The sequence below is a fragment of the Anas platyrhynchos genome, chromosome 1 (genome assembly GCF_047663525.1).
Source record: "Anas platyrhynchos isolate ZD024472 breed Pekin duck chromosome 1, IASCAAS_PekinDuck_T2T, whole genome shotgun sequence".
Lineage (NCBI taxonomy): Eukaryota > Metazoa > Chordata > Aves > Anseriformes > Anatidae > Anas > Anas platyrhynchos.
Genome location: NC_092587.1, coordinates 108,375,307 through 108,395,317, shown reverse-complemented (window position 1 = coordinate 108,395,317; position 20,011 = coordinate 108,375,307). Strand labels below are relative to the sequence as shown.

Sequence of the window (20,011 nt, the reverse complement as noted above, 5' to 3'; positions counted from 1 at the left end):
AATGCCCTTAGATATATCCAACCGAGAGACAAGGTTTATGTAGCTGCACAAGTGGGAAGAGTGCTGATGTTTCTATTATGGCATACTTTAAATGTTGGGAGTTATTGCAAGTGCGATCTATTTCTCTATATATGTGAATAGTAAATTAGTTGTTTGTATATGGCAGTCAAAAATAGGTGGCTGGCTAACAGAAGAGTTCCTGAGTTTTATGAGATCAATAAAACTTGTTGTTGCACAGAGCACTTGGCTTTCACTGGTAGCCTCTTACATCATCTTTAATCAGGTTTCTCTCTGCATCATTGTGTGGGAGGCAGTACGATGAGTTTGTTCGACAGCTGTTACAGAAAGTCCAATGTGAGCCCAGGCTTAATGGCCCACTGGAGTGAACAGGGCTTATGGATGAGCTTGAGTGCTTTGCTGAACCAGGGCCAGCATGGGTGACATTACCTCATCAAGGAGCCAGGCACCTGGTCTCACTTGCTTTGGAGACACTTCCATGGTATGAGGGTTTTTTGTGTGTGTGTGTTTTGTTTTGTTTGTTGTTTTCTTTTTTTTAATTTCCTTTTATGGGTTTTTGTTTTGTTTTGTTTTAATCAAGAATAAGCTCTCCAGAATGAAAATGTGTGATATCCCCTTGTATATGGAAAGCTTCATAAATAAAAACAGATGCTTCTAATGCAGAGGCATTATAAAGGCATTTTTTTAGAAAACAAAAGTTAGAGACTCTTCATAACTCTCCTCCTTTTCTCGGATGATGAAATCATTGAGCACTGAGACCTGAGGTGGGAAGGCCCACTAACCAGTTCCTTCCTCTATAAAACAGACACTAAAAGGGAATTTGATCCAGATCCTCTCTTTTGCACATACCACCACACACCTTGGGTCTGAGCTCAAAACCACTGAGGTCAACTGGATGACTCCTCTGGAGTTCAGGGAATATTGTAGCTGGTGCAGACTTGGAAAATATCAAGGAGGCATTCCTGGTTTTGCTAAGGATGTGGGTTGCTCTCATTAATCATGACCTCAGAAGCAGACAATTGGTGCTACATTTAAAGTAAAAAAATTAGAGAAAACTAGAAAAGAAGCAATGGGCCCATTTATATTCACATTCTGTTTTTCACATCACCAAAATATAAAGCAAGGCCTAAGATGAAGAAAGATTTAGTACTTGCTTACTTCTAACACTGCTGTGACAACTGGTATTATAACTGGTATTATACCTTTTATTATTATTGGTTTTGTTTTTTGGTTTTGGTTTGGTTTGGTTTGTTGTTGTTGTTTTTTTTTAAAAAAAAAAAAAAAAAAAAAAAAAAAAAAAAAAGCTAAAATAAGACAACAGGGAAAAAAAGGTCTTTACAAATAGAGCTCATGATCCCTCAGACAGCCTGCACAATGGGTGCCTCCTTTGCCCCTTGCTCCTGGAGGATGGATCCCCTCCAATTTCCCAGGTTGTTTGTTTTTCTTTAAAAAAAAAAAAAAAAAAAAAGGAAGGGAGGAAGGGAGGGAAGGAGGGAGGAAGGCCTGATTATTGCAGCCGAATAAGGTTCTGAACAGGCTGATATATAACAATGCCATTATAACTGGGTTTGAGTTGATAGGTAGCAAGATGAATTCATTTACTGCATTATAATATAAAGCATAGTTCAAGTTGGAATGTAACAAGCTGCCTTCCCTTTTACCGAGGGAAAAACTTACATTTTGAGGTATATGAAAATTCTTCATTTTAATGTTATATTACCATTAAAATTACCCTATTTAGCTGGATAAACACTGTTTTAGTTGAAACCCTGGCTTAGGTGAGTCAGTAAATATTTGTATGACTAACATCAGTAAAGGAAAAATTATGCAGGGCAAGTTTGCTTTTGTTTAGGCAAACAGAATTATAAAAATAAAATTGTGTCATGTAAAATTAATGCTTTGTAAAATCTTACTTTTTCAATTGCTGTTATTAGGCAAAGCTGTAGATTTGCCTGCATAGTCCTAACGTCAAATGCATGAAATATCAGGACTCTTTTCAATATTATAGTGATAATATTAATAGGTTTTAGAAGCTTTTAAACGTAAGTAAGAAAACTGTGCTTGAAAATGGTTGGGTATTAAAGAGCTCATCTGTTCCAAGATTCAAGAACAAAGTGAATTAGAGGTGCAGGAGAAGATAAAATATGCTAGCTGAGGTCTTCTAGAAATAAAAAGACTAGCCTTTTCACAGGTTTTTCTAAATCTTTTGTGATTTGGAACAATAAATCCACATTAATGTTTTTTCCAAAGTATGCCATTTCAATGGATTGCTGAATGTATTACTAAATTATGTGGTGTTTTCTAAAACCCCATAGCCATTTCTCAGTGACTTTTAATGGCATGTAGGACTTCCAGAAAGGCCTCAGGCCTGGAATCTGGAATGTGAGCTTGGAAACCTGTGGAAAAGGTTTTGTTCAAACTTCCCAAAAGCTGTCATATACATTATTTGCACACACTCCAGCTTATTGCAAATTTGAATGGTTTTGGTGTTTGGATGAGGTTCTGCCACATTCAACATATCCTGAAAAAGTCCAAGAACAAGGAAAAAAAAATAATATATATATAAATATATATATATGTTACAAATTCTGAAAGATTCCTCATTTCTCACAGCTTCGAGGCCCATCAGCGTGTCACTGTTCAGCCAGGATGTCCAGCTGACACTACACTGGCCTGTCTTTCTTTTCTTTGTGCTTTGATCATCCATGAATCTGCAAGCCAGAAGGCCAAAGACCTGATCCCTTACATAATGAAACAACAAAAGGCAACACACAGAGCAGCGTGAAGTACTTGAAGGATTCAATCAGTGGTGAATGAGGAGACCAGAAGATCCTTAGAGGCATCAGCTTTGCCCCTTCACTGCTAGCAGGCAGCTGCGCTGTATCTGCCCGGGTGCTGCGGCAGGGGCTGTGCTGGGGAGCAGCATAGCACTTCCAGCTCCAGCACCTGCCGTGCCCGGGACTGCAGCCCAGCCTGCTCTCATTTCACAGCCCGTCAGCAGGTCTCAGAGGAAACAATTTATGGTAATGCGGGTCACTGTGTTCCCAGGTCAGGCTGATGTATTGGTCCTTGGCTACTTGCTGGGCTGACTTTTTGTTCCTGTTTAAATGAAAACACCTTTGCTGTTGGGCTTGCCTTGGCTCTAGTAGTTTGTTTCTTCAGCCCAGACTTTCTGTGTGACTCTGGCCACAATACCTGATGTTAAAATACCAACTTTTCTAATCTGCTTTGCTTGAAAAAGAAAGTAATGTGAACGTCCCTGTGGTGCAATGCCACACTGCAAGTGACTGCAAGAGTCTCAGATGCTGTGATAAAGGGGACCTTGGAGAAATAGATGCTGTTCAGGCTCCTTGCCTGGTGTCAGTCCCTTTATGGATAATTTCACCTGTTTTTAGCCTGATTACATGTTTATCTACTGAATCTGTGTAGCTTCCTGGTGTGACTATTTGGTGACCAGAGGAGTGGAGAAATTGGCAATAAAAGAGCATAGCTGTGATGGGGTATAAAAAGCTAGCTTTTGAATATGCTTGTTTACCAAGCATAGCACTAAAACCATAATGTCTACAGATTTTTATGTATATTCAAGAGGCAGTGGATATTTCAATACCACTGAGCTGTGGGCTTAGAGTTCTCCAGTTTCCAGACTAAAAGCTGCAGTCTCCGAAATCTATAGAAGCAGACGTTAGCCTTGCCAGGTACCAAATCTGTACTGATTTTTAATCAAAGAACTTCTGTTGGTGTCATGTTAAACAAAAACAAAACAAACAAAAAACAGCAATAACAACAGCAACAACTGTGGCCATTAAGCTAAGGACAACTTTGTTATTTGTGAAGGCTTTTTTTTTTTTTTCAATTTGTTTTTATAATTGCGATTGGTCTCATTTAATTTTAGCTCCTGTTTCTCAACAAGAAGTCGCTCGTGCCTCATCCCTGTTCCCTCCCCAGCTCCATGACAGGGAAGGGCTTCCAGGCAAGCAAGAAATCAACCTGGAGGCAGCCACCAGCCCTTCCTAGCGGGACACAGCTGGAAGCAAACAGCCTCGTGGGCATGGGGAAAGGTGGAAAGAAGCCGCCAACCCACAGCCAGGGCAGCTGGAGGCCATGCTACCAATGCTGCCCAAGCAGAGGACACTGTGTCTGTGACTGAGACCAACAGGAATACTGAAACAGTACCTGTTAGTGACATATATCGAAAGTGCTGCTGGCTGGAGGTAAGGGAACTGGAAAGCACAAAGTGTAGCAAATGCACTGAAGGGTCACAAAAATCTCCCTGGCTTTTGGTGGGTTTTCGTCACTTGTTTATGGAGGCAAAGAGAGGCAAAAGAGGAGGGAAAGCAAATACAGGTTGAACATTCACAGTCACTAGATACTGCTAACAATCATTAAGCACAATCACCTGAGTCAGTAAAATACCAGTTGTCTCGGGCCCTGATTAAAATGCTACCTAACAGCCTTTTGGAATACACCCTTTTTACAGATGAGAGGTTTCATGAATTTCAGTTTTGGTTTAGGGTGAGTTTTTTCAAAGCTGTAGGCAGCATCAACATAATGTAAAAGACAGACATCCATAAATTTGACTTTTTGGGGAGGAAAAACAACAACAAAAAAAAGGAGTTATTCTGTACAATTTTTAAGTGTAACAAAATTTTCATAATCATTCAGCAAACCTCTTGTAGAAAGACTTCCCACTACCACTTTCTTCCTGCTCCTGTAAAGATGTTGTGGAAAAAAAAAAAAAAAAGAATTGGAAATGATAGCTTTAAATTCCATTTTGGTAAAGTAAGTAGGCTGCCAATGACAAGGAACATTACCTAAAGTATCTTTCTGAGCCTCAAACAAAACAAAGACTATCTTATCTCCACATCAGTTTACATGCTGTAATCCAGAATGCTTCCATGTTTCATTTTGTTTGAAGTAAAAAAGGTTTTACAGGAATTTCCCTTATTATAAAATGACCTAATTAGTCCCAAAGTTTGTGTAAAAAAAAAAAAAAAAAAAAAAAAAAAGTGCAGTTGTGCAGTGAGACACGGTCATTCTTTGCTTTGTTTACCCATCTGTTTCTCTGCATTGGGAGTAAAGGGGGAATGTGGCAGAACTACTTAATGCAAATGGTACTGAGAATATGGAACAAGTTACCAATGCTGGGAGTTCATGAAGACCATACATGTGTTCAAATTACCGGAGATTTGTTTCTCTGGTAGGGAGGATTGAGGGATGAAAACACAAAACCATGGGATTCAGCTAAACTAAACAAATGAATTGATACTGTATTTTGGAACGGATGCCTTTTTCCTGAAAAGATTTTGCCTTCCAAATGATTCAGGTGCAAACTTGTTGTCTGCAGAGACCGAGAGCCTTTGATATTGTTTCTGGGTGTGACATGTGACCTCAGGCTAGGGGTTTTTTGTTTTGTTTTGTTGTTGTTTTCCCTAAAGCAAGGCTTACCTTTCTTATCTGTAAAGTATGTGTACTAGGAAAGGAGTTCTACAAGCTTCAGTTGAGGACTGGATTTTGGCCAGGCATGAGTGGGTACAAAGGAAGGGAAAGATGGGTTGGGGGTGGGGTTTGGTAGGGAGCTGCTTGATCTTCCCAGGAGAGGCTGCTGGTTGCAAGCAGGTATTCTCTGAAGCTGGGTGTAGGCTGAGCACTGGGCAAGAGGAAGGGTTATGTCATATGCATAACAGAAAGTAAAGAAACACGTACTCCCTTACATGTTTTTCTTCTGAGGCAAAATTCTTCTGACATCCACGGAGGCAACATGCTCTATATCACCTGAGAACTGAGGTTTACCTACAAGGCATCATCTCAACCCAGATGATTGCAAGGACTTTGATATCTGCTCAAACACATAACTGAGCTAACATGTCTACAGGACTTCTAAATTAGAGCTGGCTCCTCTCCAGGCAGCTCGGAGCGTAAGCAAAGGAGCCTCAGGTCTGTCTGCGATGTCCGTACAGATGGATTCTCAGATAGGATGCTCTGAAGTGTTGCCTGTTGTGGTTACAGCTAGCATGTGGGTGGCTGAGCTCTCTGAATCACACATTGTAAAAACAGCAGTTTGACAGTCCCATTAACAATATAGATGTCTTTGGTTTCAGTATGAAAACCCTTCTTTTTGGAATTCCCCAGATCTGAGGAAAGGATTGAAGGAAAAAAAATCTGATGCAGAACTTGAAAGGAATTCATGTCTTTCCCACAACATTTACTATTGGGAAACATTACTAACTTTTACTATAAGAGCTATTGACCAATAACTCTTCTAGCATTTCCCTGCTATCCCAGCAAAGCGTAAGTACAGAAGCTTAAGAGTGAGAGATTTGCTTTCTAACACTGAAAAATAAAATCATCTCCACCATGTGCAGCCAAATATATACGCCTACCTACTGCCTTCAAATCTGCAGAAACTCTGAAACTCGAAATAGTGGTTGAGCTTACTAAAATTCACCAGGCCATGTGAACATAGGGTGCCTACACCACAACATAATGAAAGCCATCAGAGCTCCAACTTCATGTGGCTTTCATGGACCAACAGTGTCTGCTTACTTTGTTTTGGAATTTTGCCTCTGCCCCATGCATGTCACTGCTTCAAGAGAAATATGTGAAGGAGTCACTTTGGGTTTGCAGAGCAGGAGCAGCAGGAACAATTGAGCTGAGTTGTTCTGGGTGCTTGTAAAAACAGGTTTAACCAAATGAGAGAGGAGAAAGGTCTACAGGGGCTATACAGCAGAGAACAGACAGTCTGATACACCACTGCCTTGCGTTTTTGTGCAGTCATTAATTTCCTCATGTGCAAAGTGGGAGCAAGACTCTGCTGCATCATAATTCCCTTGTCAGCTATAATGGGGACTACTCTGTATCACTGTTAATGAACATGCAGATTCAAAATAAATAAATAAATAAAATTGAATACAGGGCCTCAGCTTTGACTCCCTAAGGGGAATGGAAATGGAGAATACACTATATGCACAGTGATATGTGTTAAGTCTTTTTTATTGAGAATATGCAGATTTTCCTTCCCTCACCAAATGTCTTTCACCATAATCCTTAAAATATAACAGGAAGTGAGACAGCTATGTTACCCTTCACTAGAAACGGGTCTAAGTTCAACTTATGAGTAGAGTTATGAGGTGAAGGTCACAATAAAGTGTAGGCAGACCTTCTGAGTAAGAGGAAAACATCTGCAATGAGAAGTTACCAAGAGGAGTTCTTCAGAAGATGCAGACAGGAGAAGACGGGTTTTTGTGTGTCTCTGAGATATACAGGAGGGAGGTGCTACTTGAGCTCTATAAGTAGAAGCATGTAAGTATGAGCAGACAAAACAGAGCTGGAGTGAGGTCACGTCTTTGTCAGTGCCACCCAGGAAGCATCACATTGCTCAGTGAGACCCCGGCAGCAATGTTCTAGACAGCAGCCATGGGCCTGAATCACAAACGCTCCAGCAGACAGAGGAAAAGAAAGTCACTGTAAGACAGACGGCTATTATTCAGCCTTATTACAGTGTAGTTGCTCAGTGTGGTTCATGTGGATTTGCCTACGCATAGAAAATATGCAGCAAATGTTGACTGTCGAAAACTGATAGACCTCAACATGTGATTGTAAAGAAGAGCTCATTATCAAGCCAGACTTTGCTGCTGCATACCAAAGACCATTATTCTTGGCACAACACAATTTTTTATTTTTATCAGTGACCTAGAAATAGGCATATAATCATAAAATAATTTCAGGAGGCAGTCTAAGCTTTAAAACAGGCTGGTCACTGACATGAATTTAGGATCCTGAAGAATAGCTACTTGGCAAAGCAATACATCTGGAAACAAAGAATGTAAGCCCTGACCTTAGAAGAGGAACTTGCTCTCCAGAGAAGCAGGGACTCTGAAGAAGCCCCACGAGGAAGAGCCTGTGGCAGCTAATAGCTAATGTGAGCTCCCAGTGTGATGCTCTGCCCAATGGGGTTACAGCAAGTCAAGCAGTATGTGTATTCTACACTGGCGTGAGCAGTGTCACTTTATCCAGATGCAGTAGCTGCAGCTTAGAGAGGATTTGCTAAATTGAAGGAGGCTAAGAGAAGGAACCTGAGAATGACTGAAGTATTGAAAAATATGTTTGCATAGGCATAAGTTACTTACTGCATTATAGCCTCTCAAAGAAAAGGTTAGAGCAACATGGCCATTATTTGTAATTTTACAAACTAGGGAAAAAGTAGCAGATTCTTCAGAATGGCAGGCGAAAGTTTAATAAGGTGTAATGGCTGAGCACTGAAGCTAAATGAATTCTGACTAAAAGTCAGCCGCAACTTTTAAATGGTATAGGTTAATAAGTGTGGGAACCCCAATGGCTGTCATCTCCTCCCTGGAAATATTAAAATCATGTTTAGAAACTTTTTTTAGAAATAATCTGTTCCAGCTAGGGAGAAAATCAGAGAAGTCCAGTGGCATCATTAGGCAGTGGGTCAAGTTGTGTATTTTGTGCGTAAGCATGTGACCCCTCTCAAACCCAACCATGTACGCACACCCCTGCACATAGCCTGGAGGCTCAGCTTCCCAGCCACAGCAGAGGAAGAGGCTCAAGCACAACTACCCCTTAACACCCTCTTAACACCCTTCTGCCCTCTCACTGCCTAGGGCATAAGGCACTGACCACATTAGAAGGTGGAAAGGCTGACAACAGGAAAACTTAAAGTTGCCAAACAGAAACACAGTGCTAACTTTCATCCTTTCTTATGCAACAGCAGAGAGAACCTTGTGGTAGACCAGGTGATCACAGTGGTCTAGTTTCCTGTGTGAAAAAGTTGGGTTCTGGTTGGGAAGGATGGGAGAAGAAGGTTTGTTTTGTTTCTTACTGTGCTTTTTTTTATGTTTTCTTTTAAAACATGTCACCATATGGTTTCTGTGTTTTGAAGTAGCAAACTTCTGCTCTGTGCAAAGGAGAATGGCTTTACTACACAGGGGATGGGTGAGCTTTTATGAAGCATGGAAAATCATGCTGTTCATTGGCAAGGGCTTGAGTATACACATTTTTCAGTTCATACGGGAGAATATAAAACCCCGTAAACCTCAGGGAGGAAAGGAGGCTGCGTGGTGTTGTTATGATCTGGACTGTGACATGTGCATTTCAAAATGTCCTCGTGGGAGAAAAAATATCTGAAAATATTACAGGCAGAGGAGCAGAGAAACAGAAGGGTTCAGAGAGATGGTAGGTAATTTAGGAACAAGCTTTGAAGATATGATGAAATTTCTGTAACTCAGATTAAATAGGAGAACAGAAATTTTGGTTGATAGAGAGGTTTCTTGCCCTTGTCCTAATACCCATATTTTTATAATGTGTTGAGAGGTAAGCTGCCTCCGTGGGTGCCTGTCTTTTGCACACTGCTTTGTAGATCTATTCCAGGTCAGATGAGGTAGGAATGGCATTTTGTAGAATGATGCATACTGAAGGTATGGTTGTTGTCTAGTGGACCTGCTCTGATTTTTCTTTCACTGAACTTCATGGTACATGGATTTTGCTAGACTGGTTGCTCAGATCAACATAAGATCAAGCTATTCTTTGCTCTGCCCATAGGATATATCTGCTGGTAACTCCATTTGTTTATTTATCTGCAAATTTCTTTGCAACATAGCAGCTGAAGTTTGTCAAGACTTATATTTGACGACATTCTGAGTTTCCAGCAGAGTGGGAAATAATTTCCTGTGATACGTTACAGTATCATGTAATACAGCTCCATCGAGATTTGCCCACTCCTTTAACACCCCACCCCCCACTCCCCCTGGAGCAATGGTGAAAATGGAGTCATGATACTTAGGGATTTCCACCATTTCACTTCCTGAAATGGAAACCATAATGAAATACCATGCATGCTATAATACCATATGATCAGGAAAACTAGACAAAGTCTTCCATTGTACCAGTCTGGTTGTTACTAGAGAGGATCTGCCCACTTCAGTGTAACAGGATGTGCTGCATATTTTGTAGTTTTGCCCAGTGCTCCAACCCCTGTGGGCTAAACCTTTTCAACACAAGCAATAAAAGAAGAAAAAGATTGAGGCCCTTTTCTTCTACCACTTTTATTTTAGGGGGATATTAAATACAAAGAGTTTCACTCTCAGTGGAAATTGTCCAAGTGACTCCAGGATACTGTGTAATCATTAGGAACTGGAAAAACTCAAACTGCCTGTCTGTAGTGGCTTGGATAAGACCTGCTGGGTGCATTCCAGAAATGAATATTGCAGCTGTGATGAGACTTATGCTAGGTCTCTTCTTTTAGGGTGAATTGTACCCTTATGCCCAAGGCAGCATGAGTCTTATGCACCTCTTGAGAACCATTTAAGCCCTCAGAATAAGACTAACAAAGCATTTCCATGTTACATGGACCTCCTGGCCCTTTTGATGGAGGTGCATGTCTTACAGGATAAGTGCTAATCATTAAAATGTATGCTTTCCAGCATTAAAGATGGTAAAATATTTTCAAAAGACTACCTCCCTGTCTTACGTGTGTGTTCTCTTATCATTGTTTTGTTCAACGTCCTCGCCTGCAGAAGTGTCTAAAACATTTACAATTGGGAAGGAATATTGTGCATCATTTGGCTGATACTGCAGCCTGTTTTCATCCCTCTGATGCTCCTCAACAGTAGTAACAATGATTGTCTGCTTTAATGAGTATTGCGGGTGGAGGAGCAGGAGTACAGAATAGGAGGAGAATAAGTGGATTTATTTGAGTTATCTCTAATGCAGTTACGTGCCTTGTACACCCATTGAAGCATACCTTCTGGTTTAGTTTCATCCCAAATGGATCCCATTTGTGTGCTCGATGACCTCTACCTAAGGCACACCAGAGCAGAGGAAACAGAAATGACTGGGAGAGTCACTCCAAAAGCACATTCATGACCGTCCCACAGATGTGCCCTGTGCACACCCATGAGCCTTCTGAGACAAAGGACAAGACAAAGAAGTGTTCACAAAAAGTTTCCAACCGTAGGTTGCTGTTACAGACATTTCCGTAGGAAAGGAAGTAAGCTCTCAAACTCTCCCTTTCATGGAAGAGGTTGTATTTTGAGTGAGGGCAAGTAACAGGGAGATCTGTGCCAGGCAGTGGTGCCACCTGACAGTGCTCCCCCCTGCCTCCTGCTTCAGAGGACCTGCAAAATTCTCTCTCCTCGAGTTCAAGGGCAACTGGGATTCAGATGGAAAAATCTGTGTGCACGGCAACCAGAACTTGATATCTTAAGTGGTGCCGTGTGTGTATTAATGCCAGGTGAGATCTGGCAATTGAATGTTTGTTTTAAATGTCTCTTTAATCACTCTTTCAGTTTTAACTTTGAAGTCTAGGGAAGTACATTTTCTGGTTTATGCCTCCAATGACATGGAAAAAGATATTCCACCTACAGTACTGGAATATCATTTATGGATGTGTAAATTCATAAAGCTATGCCTCTAACAGTTTGCCCACATGGAACTATCCCAATTTGTATTAACTGAGAACTACTTATGTGTTTTTTTTTTTTTTTATTATTATTATATTTAATTAAAAAAAAAAAAAAGCATTTATTTTGTTGTAATTGCCCCAGTATTTCAGATCCAGCTATTTATTTCAGGATATATGCAAGAACATATACCCGGCCTATGTGCAAAAAAAAAAGAATGAAGATTTGGGTAGAGGGGAGGAGAACAGGTTATTTGCCTGCTAAATCTGTACTGAATTGTTTTTTGTTTAGACATGGCTCGTTACAGCAGGGAGGACAGAGAGAAGCTGAATATACAAATCTTTGGAAAAATGTTTAAAGAAATAACCATAAAAAGGGGTAAGGTTTGGAGGGGTACAAGTATACTTGGATTTATTTAAGTTCTGTTTTTCTACTACAGATGTTCTGCTAACTAGAGCAGAGATGTTCAGAGGCCACATACTGGCTATAAAATTCTAGGACTGAGATTAATTAAATGTCTGCTGCTCTTCATACAAACTAGACTCCAGAGTTTTTCAGGCCTTCTAGTCTTCTGAAAGAACAGCTGTAGAATACATCATGTGCATATCTTGCACTCCTAAAAGGTATTTTTATAACAAGTGTCATTTTTTATAAGTTTAACATCTTACCCTTCCTCTGATTATGTTGCTGCTGTTCAGAAAAAAAAAAAATAATAATAAGGATAAGTGTTTTATACTTACTACACTAACATCTGATACTTCCTGCAGAACACTACCTCCACCCAACATGTGTTTTTAAACAAAATTTGTAGTAGGTTCAGTGGTCACAATTATTCATTTATGTTATGGTTTATGTGAGTTCATTTCTTGCATCAGTTGTGGAAAGGTGAGGAACTGAATTCCAGTCTTTTCTCTAGGTCAATACCTAGGAAATATGATTTGTCATTTGCGCCTTCTTTTCCTCCTGACTGGACAATGTCATACATGTAGCTTCTTTCGATCAGTAAACACATCCCTCCTCCAGATAGTGCTGTGCAGGCAAGAGACATATTTTTATTATGTGATACATTTTTATATATGATTAATCTTACAAAAATCTCACTAGCTTTTTCTTTTCCTCCCTATAAGTGGATACCTTAATAATTTGACTTCTGGCCAGGCCTCAGACAATTTCCTTTTTTAATTTGATATGGTACCCACAAATTCACAATATTCTTGTGTTGTTACACTAAAACAATACAGCTATTTAAGCTGTGCCCAACCCAGCTTCAACACTGCACCCCTTAAGGCTGCCTCCTTAGCCCTTATAGAAAAATGGAGCTGATGTCAAATGTAAAATTTTCAGCCTGCTGGAACTGTTATATACTTGATACATTACTTACACATGCCACTTATAAAAACATAAACCCCAAGCCAAAGGCGTCTCCTTTGCTCCCACATGGCTCTAGTTGAAGAAGATGTCATTGACCATAAAGAAGCAAGTAAAACATTTTGCCTTAAAGCTACAGTGCTTCACACCCAAAACACTTACACTTTTTACCAAACACAACTACTTTAAGCTCATAGTTTTCTTGTAACTGAAGACATTTTTATTGTAAAAGTGGCCAGTTACAGCAGCCACAGCTGCTGGTCATGTGCAGTGGTGGCTTGTCAGAGGTACAAATGCCATTCAGGAGTTCACACACCTAGGAACACCAGTCGGTGTGTTTTCATAATGAAAATATTTTCTAATTGTTTGAGTTTTCTGAAGTTAAAGGCTGAATTTTCATTACTAGACCTTTAAATAAATAATTTAGGTTCTACAAAAACTTCAGCCTGGTCTCCATAGAAATGACAACCACATACAGAGGAAATGCCAGCCCTGAAATGAGACAATGTGCAACCAAGAGCAAACTTCTCACTACTGTCTTTGCCACGTGCAATATGAGAAAGAGGAAGAAGTTTGCTCAGTCTCCAGAAGCACTCAGTTTCCGACTCATCTGGTAAGACTGGTGGGAAGGTACACCAGTAATGGTGATGTTGGCTTATTTATCAACCACAATCCTACTTCAATATCAAAAAGCATGAGTTAGACTCAGTCAAAACAACTACCAGGAGGTCTCCGTCCTGAATGGGTTTCCAAAAACATTTAAGCCACTTAAAGACGCGTAGTCCAAATAAGGGACAACTTAGACTATGCCGTTTTCCTAGGATAAGAGTCAAAAGCTGTATAGCTTATTCCAAATACCGATATATCTAGACATTTCCAGAACATTAACCAAAAATATACATTTTTGAAACTTCTTTGCAAAATGACTTATAATGAGTATTTTATTTAATAATGAGCAGTTTAGAAATAAATGTCTTCAGTGGTTTTAATGCATCACCATAGGAAATCTTTAAAATGAATAAACTTGACCATTATAATCATAATGTTTGGATTGCTAAAACTGCTGACAAGACAAATAAACCATGGTGAATTTGAAAGGTGGTTAAGTATCACTGATAGATAAAGACTTGTGGGAGATAAAGACTGGAACAGCTTCCTGTCACATGTGAGCTTGATCCTGATGATATGCATATTTAAAATGTCCTGTAAAGTAAACAGAGGCTTTCTATTTTCAGGAGAGACAAAGCTGCCCCATGTTAGGAAGCATGTTGCTGCAGGTAGATGCTTGGATTGGAACTTGCCAAAACCTGGGTCCAGTTCCCACCATCAGGTTTGTGTAGATCAAAGTTTATCAAATGTTGCATGCTTTATATTACTTTAGAACATATTGAGCGGGGGATTTTCTTGTGTTTGATTCAGTCTTCATATAGTTTTATAGAAAACAACAATAAAAAGCTATTATCTCCCATATCGATTCATCTGTGCAATTACAGGCATTCTTAACACCTAAACAACAAAACCTGAAGAAAAATTAATTCCCTAGAAGAAAGAGTTAAGCATAATTAAGAATTAAATTTAATGGACAAATCCAAAGGCTGAAATGCAGCCTTAATGAAAGCAGTTTGCAGACTCAAGAGGACTGCATCTTTTTACATCAGGATTGAATTTGGTCCAAAGTGCACAAAACTTAAGTTGTGCCTTAAAGCTAACTGAGGATTTGTGGCTCTCTATCTCTCAGTTAGAAAAGGTCAGTTTTGTGATTTCCAGGTCAGAACTTTTTGACAAGGATTTAGTGCCATCTACAACTTGGGACATGCTAACATGCTTTCTTGTTTAAAGGGTATGCTGTAACTGTAAAAAGGGTCTAAGAGGGCAAAACTGGGAGGAAAAAGAAGACAACTCGTTTAAGTGATTTATCCTTCAACTTCAAGAGTCTCAGACTAGAAGAGGCTTCCTCATGTTATATGAGGCATGATTGACCTATCTTTCCACTGTTGCACTGATGAGTTATTACAGTTTCGAAATGTAAATAGGAAATACTTCATAATCTATGGGGTAATCTGCATGGGTTAATTTGTATCTTCCTGGAAAACCTAGATCCTTGCCTGGCAAAATAGGACGTTGTGGAAAGTTGGGAAAGTTGGGAAATCAACACAGCAGACAAGCAATGAGATGCACCATTTAATTACCATTAACTCATCTAAGCATTTCTCTTTTTCCTAGGCTAACTACAACTGTCCAACTAGCTTGACAGTTGGAATTATGCTGTAGCATGGGAGAACATTACAGTGGCCTCTTGTGTGCTATATGCCTATTCATGAACAAACTAACAGTTTTTTAATGAGAGTTTCTGAGGTTGTTATCCAAACTACATTCCGTATCACAGATCTCATCTTTAGCACCTCTCCCAGAGGTATTGGGGAGTTTGGACCTAAACATATATGTGAATCCAGGACTTGATCAGGTCCCACTGAAGTCAATAAAAATTTTGGTGTTGCTGAACACTAGGCTTAAATGAAAACTAAAAGTCATCCAAGAAAAAGTGGAAGACAAATTACAGGTTCTTCTTTTAATCAAAACATGTCTTATTCTTCTCTGTCTTTGCCTCCCTTTAGAGCAAGAGAGAGAGGGAGAATAAAAAGAGAAGAGAAGAGAAGAGAAGAGAAGAGAAGAGAAGAGAAGAGAAGAGAAGAGAAGAGAAGAGAAGAGAAGAGAAGAGAAGAGAAGAGAAGAGAAGAGAAGAGAAGAGAAGAGAAGAGAAGAGAAGAGAAGAGAAGAGAAGAGAAGAGAAGAGAAGAGAAGAGAAGAGAAGAGAAGAGAAGAGAAGAGAAGAGAAGAGAAGAGAAGAGAAGAGAAGAGAAGAGAAGAGAAGAGAAAAAAAAAAAAAGAAAAAACTTTATAACTTTTTAAAAATAACTGAGAAAATGTTTAAATTTGAAAAATGTTGAGTAGCCTTGGATAAATGCCCAAAAAATGTCATGTGACCTTCCTGATATATAACTCAGTTTTGGAATTTACTGACTCCAGTCAAGAACTTTGGTGATAGCAAAATGCTGAAATGTAGAAAAAGAAGTACCAGGAGTCTGAGAAATGAACTTTTGTTTGCAGGTATCACTGTTTCCAGAAGGAAAAAAAAAATGCGAAAAGAAAAAAAGAACACCTGCAAAACTCTGGTGCATTAAATATTTCATAAGCATAACCCCAGGGTGATCTAATTAAAGATTGGGTGTATGTTAATGTAATCTTTTACCCGGGAAAATTATTTTTTGAATCGTTCGTGGCACCAGTTAACCTGTTCTTTGCAGGCTCTGGAGGTAGAGCACCGGTGTGCCACCTCGAGCATCCCACCGCCACGGGCCTGGCCCCGCACACATCAGCCCCTTGCAGCCGGAGCTGTCGGGGCGGGGGGCTGAATGCAAGCTCGGGCGAGGCTGGGAAGCTGCCTCCCTCTTGGAGTCCCGCAGCTACGGAGCACCTGCTCCCGGCACTCGGCTCGAGGCACAGCGGGAGCCGAGAGCATCCTTGTGCCTGCCGGGAGACGGAGGCACGAAGGGGCACCGGCTGCTGGAGGGGGCACCTCGGCGGGGGTCGTGCGCTCAGGTCGCTGTCCTGAGCGAGCCGCTGCCCGTCTGCTCTGCCTAGGGGCAGTGCCAGCGTGGGCAGGACAGATGAAAAAGTCGGCCCTGACATCTGCCCTTTGTGCTGTCCTGTCGGAGCGCGGAGCTGGGGAAAAGGGGGCAGGGGGGCACGGCGCGAGTGGACGCGTGTGTCAGCCCGCGGGGGATGATCTAAGCATCTGAAGTCATCTGTAAGGTCAAAGCGAGCGCTAACTCTTCCCCGCCCTCTCTCCTCCTCGGGGGCTCGGGGGAAATCACGGTCTGCCCAAACTAGATGACAGCTTGCCGGGACTTAATGACAGCCTGGGCGCAGGGCGAGCCGCGGCCGCGGAGACAAAGGAAGGGGAGGACGACGCTCGGCGCTGCCGCTGGCCCCGGCAAGGTGCGGGGGCAGGGGACGAGCCCGGGGGGACAGCCCCGAGACGGTGGGAGCCCGCGGGACCCCCGGACGGCTCCGGCCGCTTCCCGGCCCCCCGGCAGCCGGGGGCGAGGCTGCCTCAGCCCTCCCCCCCGAGGCTCCGGATGAGCGGCAGCGCCGGGAGGTAAGCACGGCCCGAGCGCCCCCGGCCAGTTGTGAAATATCAAACCGGCGGGCGCCGTTGCGGCTTTAAAGCGATTCAAAGGAAATCTGGTGTTTTCCGTGCACAAACATTTTCGGCCGCTCACTCCTGCCCTCCCCGGCTTCCTCCCTCTCGCTCGTTCCCCTGCCGCCCTCTCCCTCGCTCCTTCTCCCTCCTCTTCTCCTCCCCCCGCGCCCCCCCCCCACCCCCCCCGCCTTTCCCCCTCCCCTCAAGTTTCTCTCCCTCTGTCTGATTAAATGAGAAGGAAGTGTGGGAGTGGTGGTTTTGAAGCTCTCCCTTTAAGAGGCAGCCTGCAGTGACGAATTGTTGAAATTGCCATTGCAGGATGGCATTCCGCTATAAATTCATTGTTCCACCTCCTCTCATCTTCACATTTCTCTCCCTTCTCCTCTTGTTCACATCGGCAGACTGGGGATAACAACAACAACAGAAAAAGATAAAGGGAGGGGGCTCGCACAAAAATCCGGGACGTTTTCTGCTTCTTCGGCTTTTTTTTTTCCTCCTTTTTAACCATCATCTCACCGGAGACGATCGAGACGGCTTTTGGTGCCTGATTTTCTTCTCTCCCCTTCTCCTCCTTCTCTTCAAAACAAAAGGGGGCAAAGGAAAGAAAGGGAGCCACCGGAGCCCGAGAAAGTGCCGAGTCGCGGCAGACCTGCCCCCTGCCCCTGCCGCTGCTGCTGCTGCTGCTGATGGTGATGATCCAGTGACTACAGCGGAGAAGTGCAAGAGGAGTGGGAAGTGCTCAAACTTCTCCGCTTGCCGGCTCCGAGCCTCCTCTCCTCCTTTTCCTCTCCCCCCAACCCCCCCTCTGCCTGCCCAGCAGCAGCGATTTGGGATTTTCGCCTCTCTCTCTCCTTCCATGTGCTCCCGGCTCTTCCCTGCAGAGAAACACAAAGTTCACACGCGAGCGGCTTTTGTTGACATCCTTACCTCTCCCACCCACACTTGACTCGCGCTCGGGAGGGACAACTCGCCTCTTCTCTCTCTCTCCTCTCCCTCTCCCCCTCTCCCTCCTTCTCCCCCCGTTCCTGTTATCGCCACCGCTGCTCGCTCCGCCGCCGCCGAGCCAGGCATGCTGCGGGGGCTGCTCTCCCTGCTGCTGGCCGCCCAGCTGCACCTCGCCGCGACCCAGCCGCCGGCACCTGCCGCCGGAGCCCGGCCGCCGCCGCCGCCTCCCCCGTCCCGTCGCGGCCCTCCCCCGGGGCCGCCCCGCGGGGCCAACGGCGTCGTGCAGCGCCTCGACCCGACCTACGCGGGGGGCGGCAGGGCGGGCTACGTCCTCTACGCCGGCGGCCGCCGCTTCCTCCTCGACCTGGAGCGCGACGAGGCGCTGGGGGCTCGGGACGGGACCCCGGCTCGCTGTTCCTACCGCGGCACGGTGGACGGCAGCCCCCGCTCCCTCGCCGTCTTCAACCTCTGCGGCGGCCTCGACGGCTACTTCGCCGTGGGGCGCGCCCGCTACACCGTGAAGCCGGCGCGGCGCGGCGGGGAGGCGGCCGGCATCTACGGGGAGAGCCCGGCCCGCGTCCCCCACCTCTTCCGCAGGGACCGCTTCAGCTTCCAGGCGCTGCCCGCCCGCCACAGCTGCGGGACCCGCGACGCGGTGGCGGTCGAGGGGGCGGCGGGGGGCGGCCGGAGGCGGCGGCGGCGCCGCTCCGTCTCCCGGGCCCGGCAGGTGGAGCTGCTGCTGGTGGCCGACGCCTCGATGGCGCGCAAGTACGGCAAGGGGCTGCAGCACTACCTGCTCACCTTGGCCTCCATCGCCTCCCGGCTGTACGCGCACGCCAGCCTGGAGAACCACGTGCGGCTGGCCGTGGTGAAGGTGGTGGTCCTGGGCGAGAAGGAGAAGGGGCTGGAGGTCAACCGGAACGCTGCCACCACCCTCAAGAACTTCTGCAAGTGGCAGCACCAGCACAACCGCCTCGACGACGACCACGACGAGCACTACGATGCCGCCATCCTCTTCACACGCGAGGTAGGTGAACCTCAACAGCACGACACCGCCAACGGGGCACCTGACGGCCGCTCACCATCCCGCAGGCATCCTGGGATGCGCACAACAGGGACACCCTGGCAGTCCTTGGGCTCTCCCATGTTAGAGGGCTGCCTTGGAGCCGCAACGCTGTGCCACACCTGGTGATTGCCCTCTCACTCATGACCTTGGCTTTTGGTTGGGTTGTGCTGCATCTCTTCCAGGGACCAGCACACAAGTGCACTGCCACCAGGGATGGATGAAGTGGGGCCGGAAACCTGGCACGTTGAGGCTGTGCCTGTGCGTGTGTCCTCCCCTGCAAGGTTGTCCCACCGCGGGTCAGTGGTTGTCCACATCGGTGTGGTGCTGGGACTTCTGCCAGGCTGGGGAGGTGGCAACTTGTCTGATCAGGGGGCTCAGCTGGCGCCGTCCAACATATCCCCTCTTGAGAGATGACGCTGTGTCCTTCCCTAGCAGGCTTTTCACACCCTCTCTCTGGGGGATGGTCTGTTCAAGGGGCTGGTGGCACTCCCTACCCTGTGTCAGTCCCCACATGAACCTATTCTGCTGTTAACAAAACTGGTGCAGAACACCTTAAAAGTACATGTGACTTCCTCGCTGAGTGGGTCGACACGCTATTTCCAGCATGAAAGGGTAGCTCCGCTGCAGTGGAAGCCAGCAGCGCTTGTGGTTCAAGGCTGGGACGTAAATGCAAACCGCAGGTAAACAGAGCTGGAGAAGTCAAGTGAGTTGGGCTGCTGGTGAGGGGATGCAGCCTCTTTCCTGTTCCTCAAGTGAGAAGCGGCTGTCCTGAGCAGCTGAGGGTCACATCCTACCAGTCACCCACGCGGAGCTGTGCCTCACTCCCTGCCCAGTTGCTAATTAGTTGCATTGCCAGAGGTCGTTAAGGGACATTGCTGTAGTAGACATGTGGTAGAGTTTATGCAATGAAGTTCTTCTGTAAGAATATTCCCTCAGCGGTCTGGGTTTGGTGTTTTCTTTTTTTATTTTTTTCTTCCCCAAGTACGAAAAAAA

The 20,011-nt window shown here is 44.3% G+C and overlaps 1 protein-coding gene and 2 long non-coding RNA genes across 3 annotated transcripts in view; 2 read left to right on the top strand and 1 right to left on the bottom strand.

Annotated features, from left to right (window-relative positions):
* Positions 1 to 2,641: 2,641 nt before the first annotated feature.
* Positions 2,642 to 15,526, top strand: LOC110351302 (uncharacterized). The gene is made up of 4 exons (XR_002398559.3): positions 2,642 to 3,713; positions 3,911 to 4,229; positions 14,039 to 14,133; positions 15,419 to 15,526. It is a non-coding gene; the product is annotated as an uncharacterized lncRNA (long non-coding RNA).
* On the bottom strand, positions 10,064 to 17,663 carry LOC119718719 (uncharacterized). The gene is made up of 2 exons (XR_005269820.2): positions 17,524 to 17,663; positions 10,064 to 17,409 (listed from the first exon to the last, which is right to left on the bottom strand). It is a non-coding gene; the product is annotated as an uncharacterized lncRNA (long non-coding RNA).
* Positions 17,403 to 20,011, top strand: part of ADAMTS5 (ADAM metallopeptidase with thrombospondin type 1 motif 5) — a 47,136-nt gene continuing 44,527 nt past the window's right edge. The window contains exon 1 of the mRNA XM_038188002.2: positions 17,403 to 18,979. Within this exon, the coding sequence (XP_038043930.1) occupies positions 18,077 to 18,979 (903 nt within the window). The 5' untranslated portion in view covers positions 17,403 to 18,076. The remainder of the gene's footprint in view (positions 18,980 to 20,011) is intronic.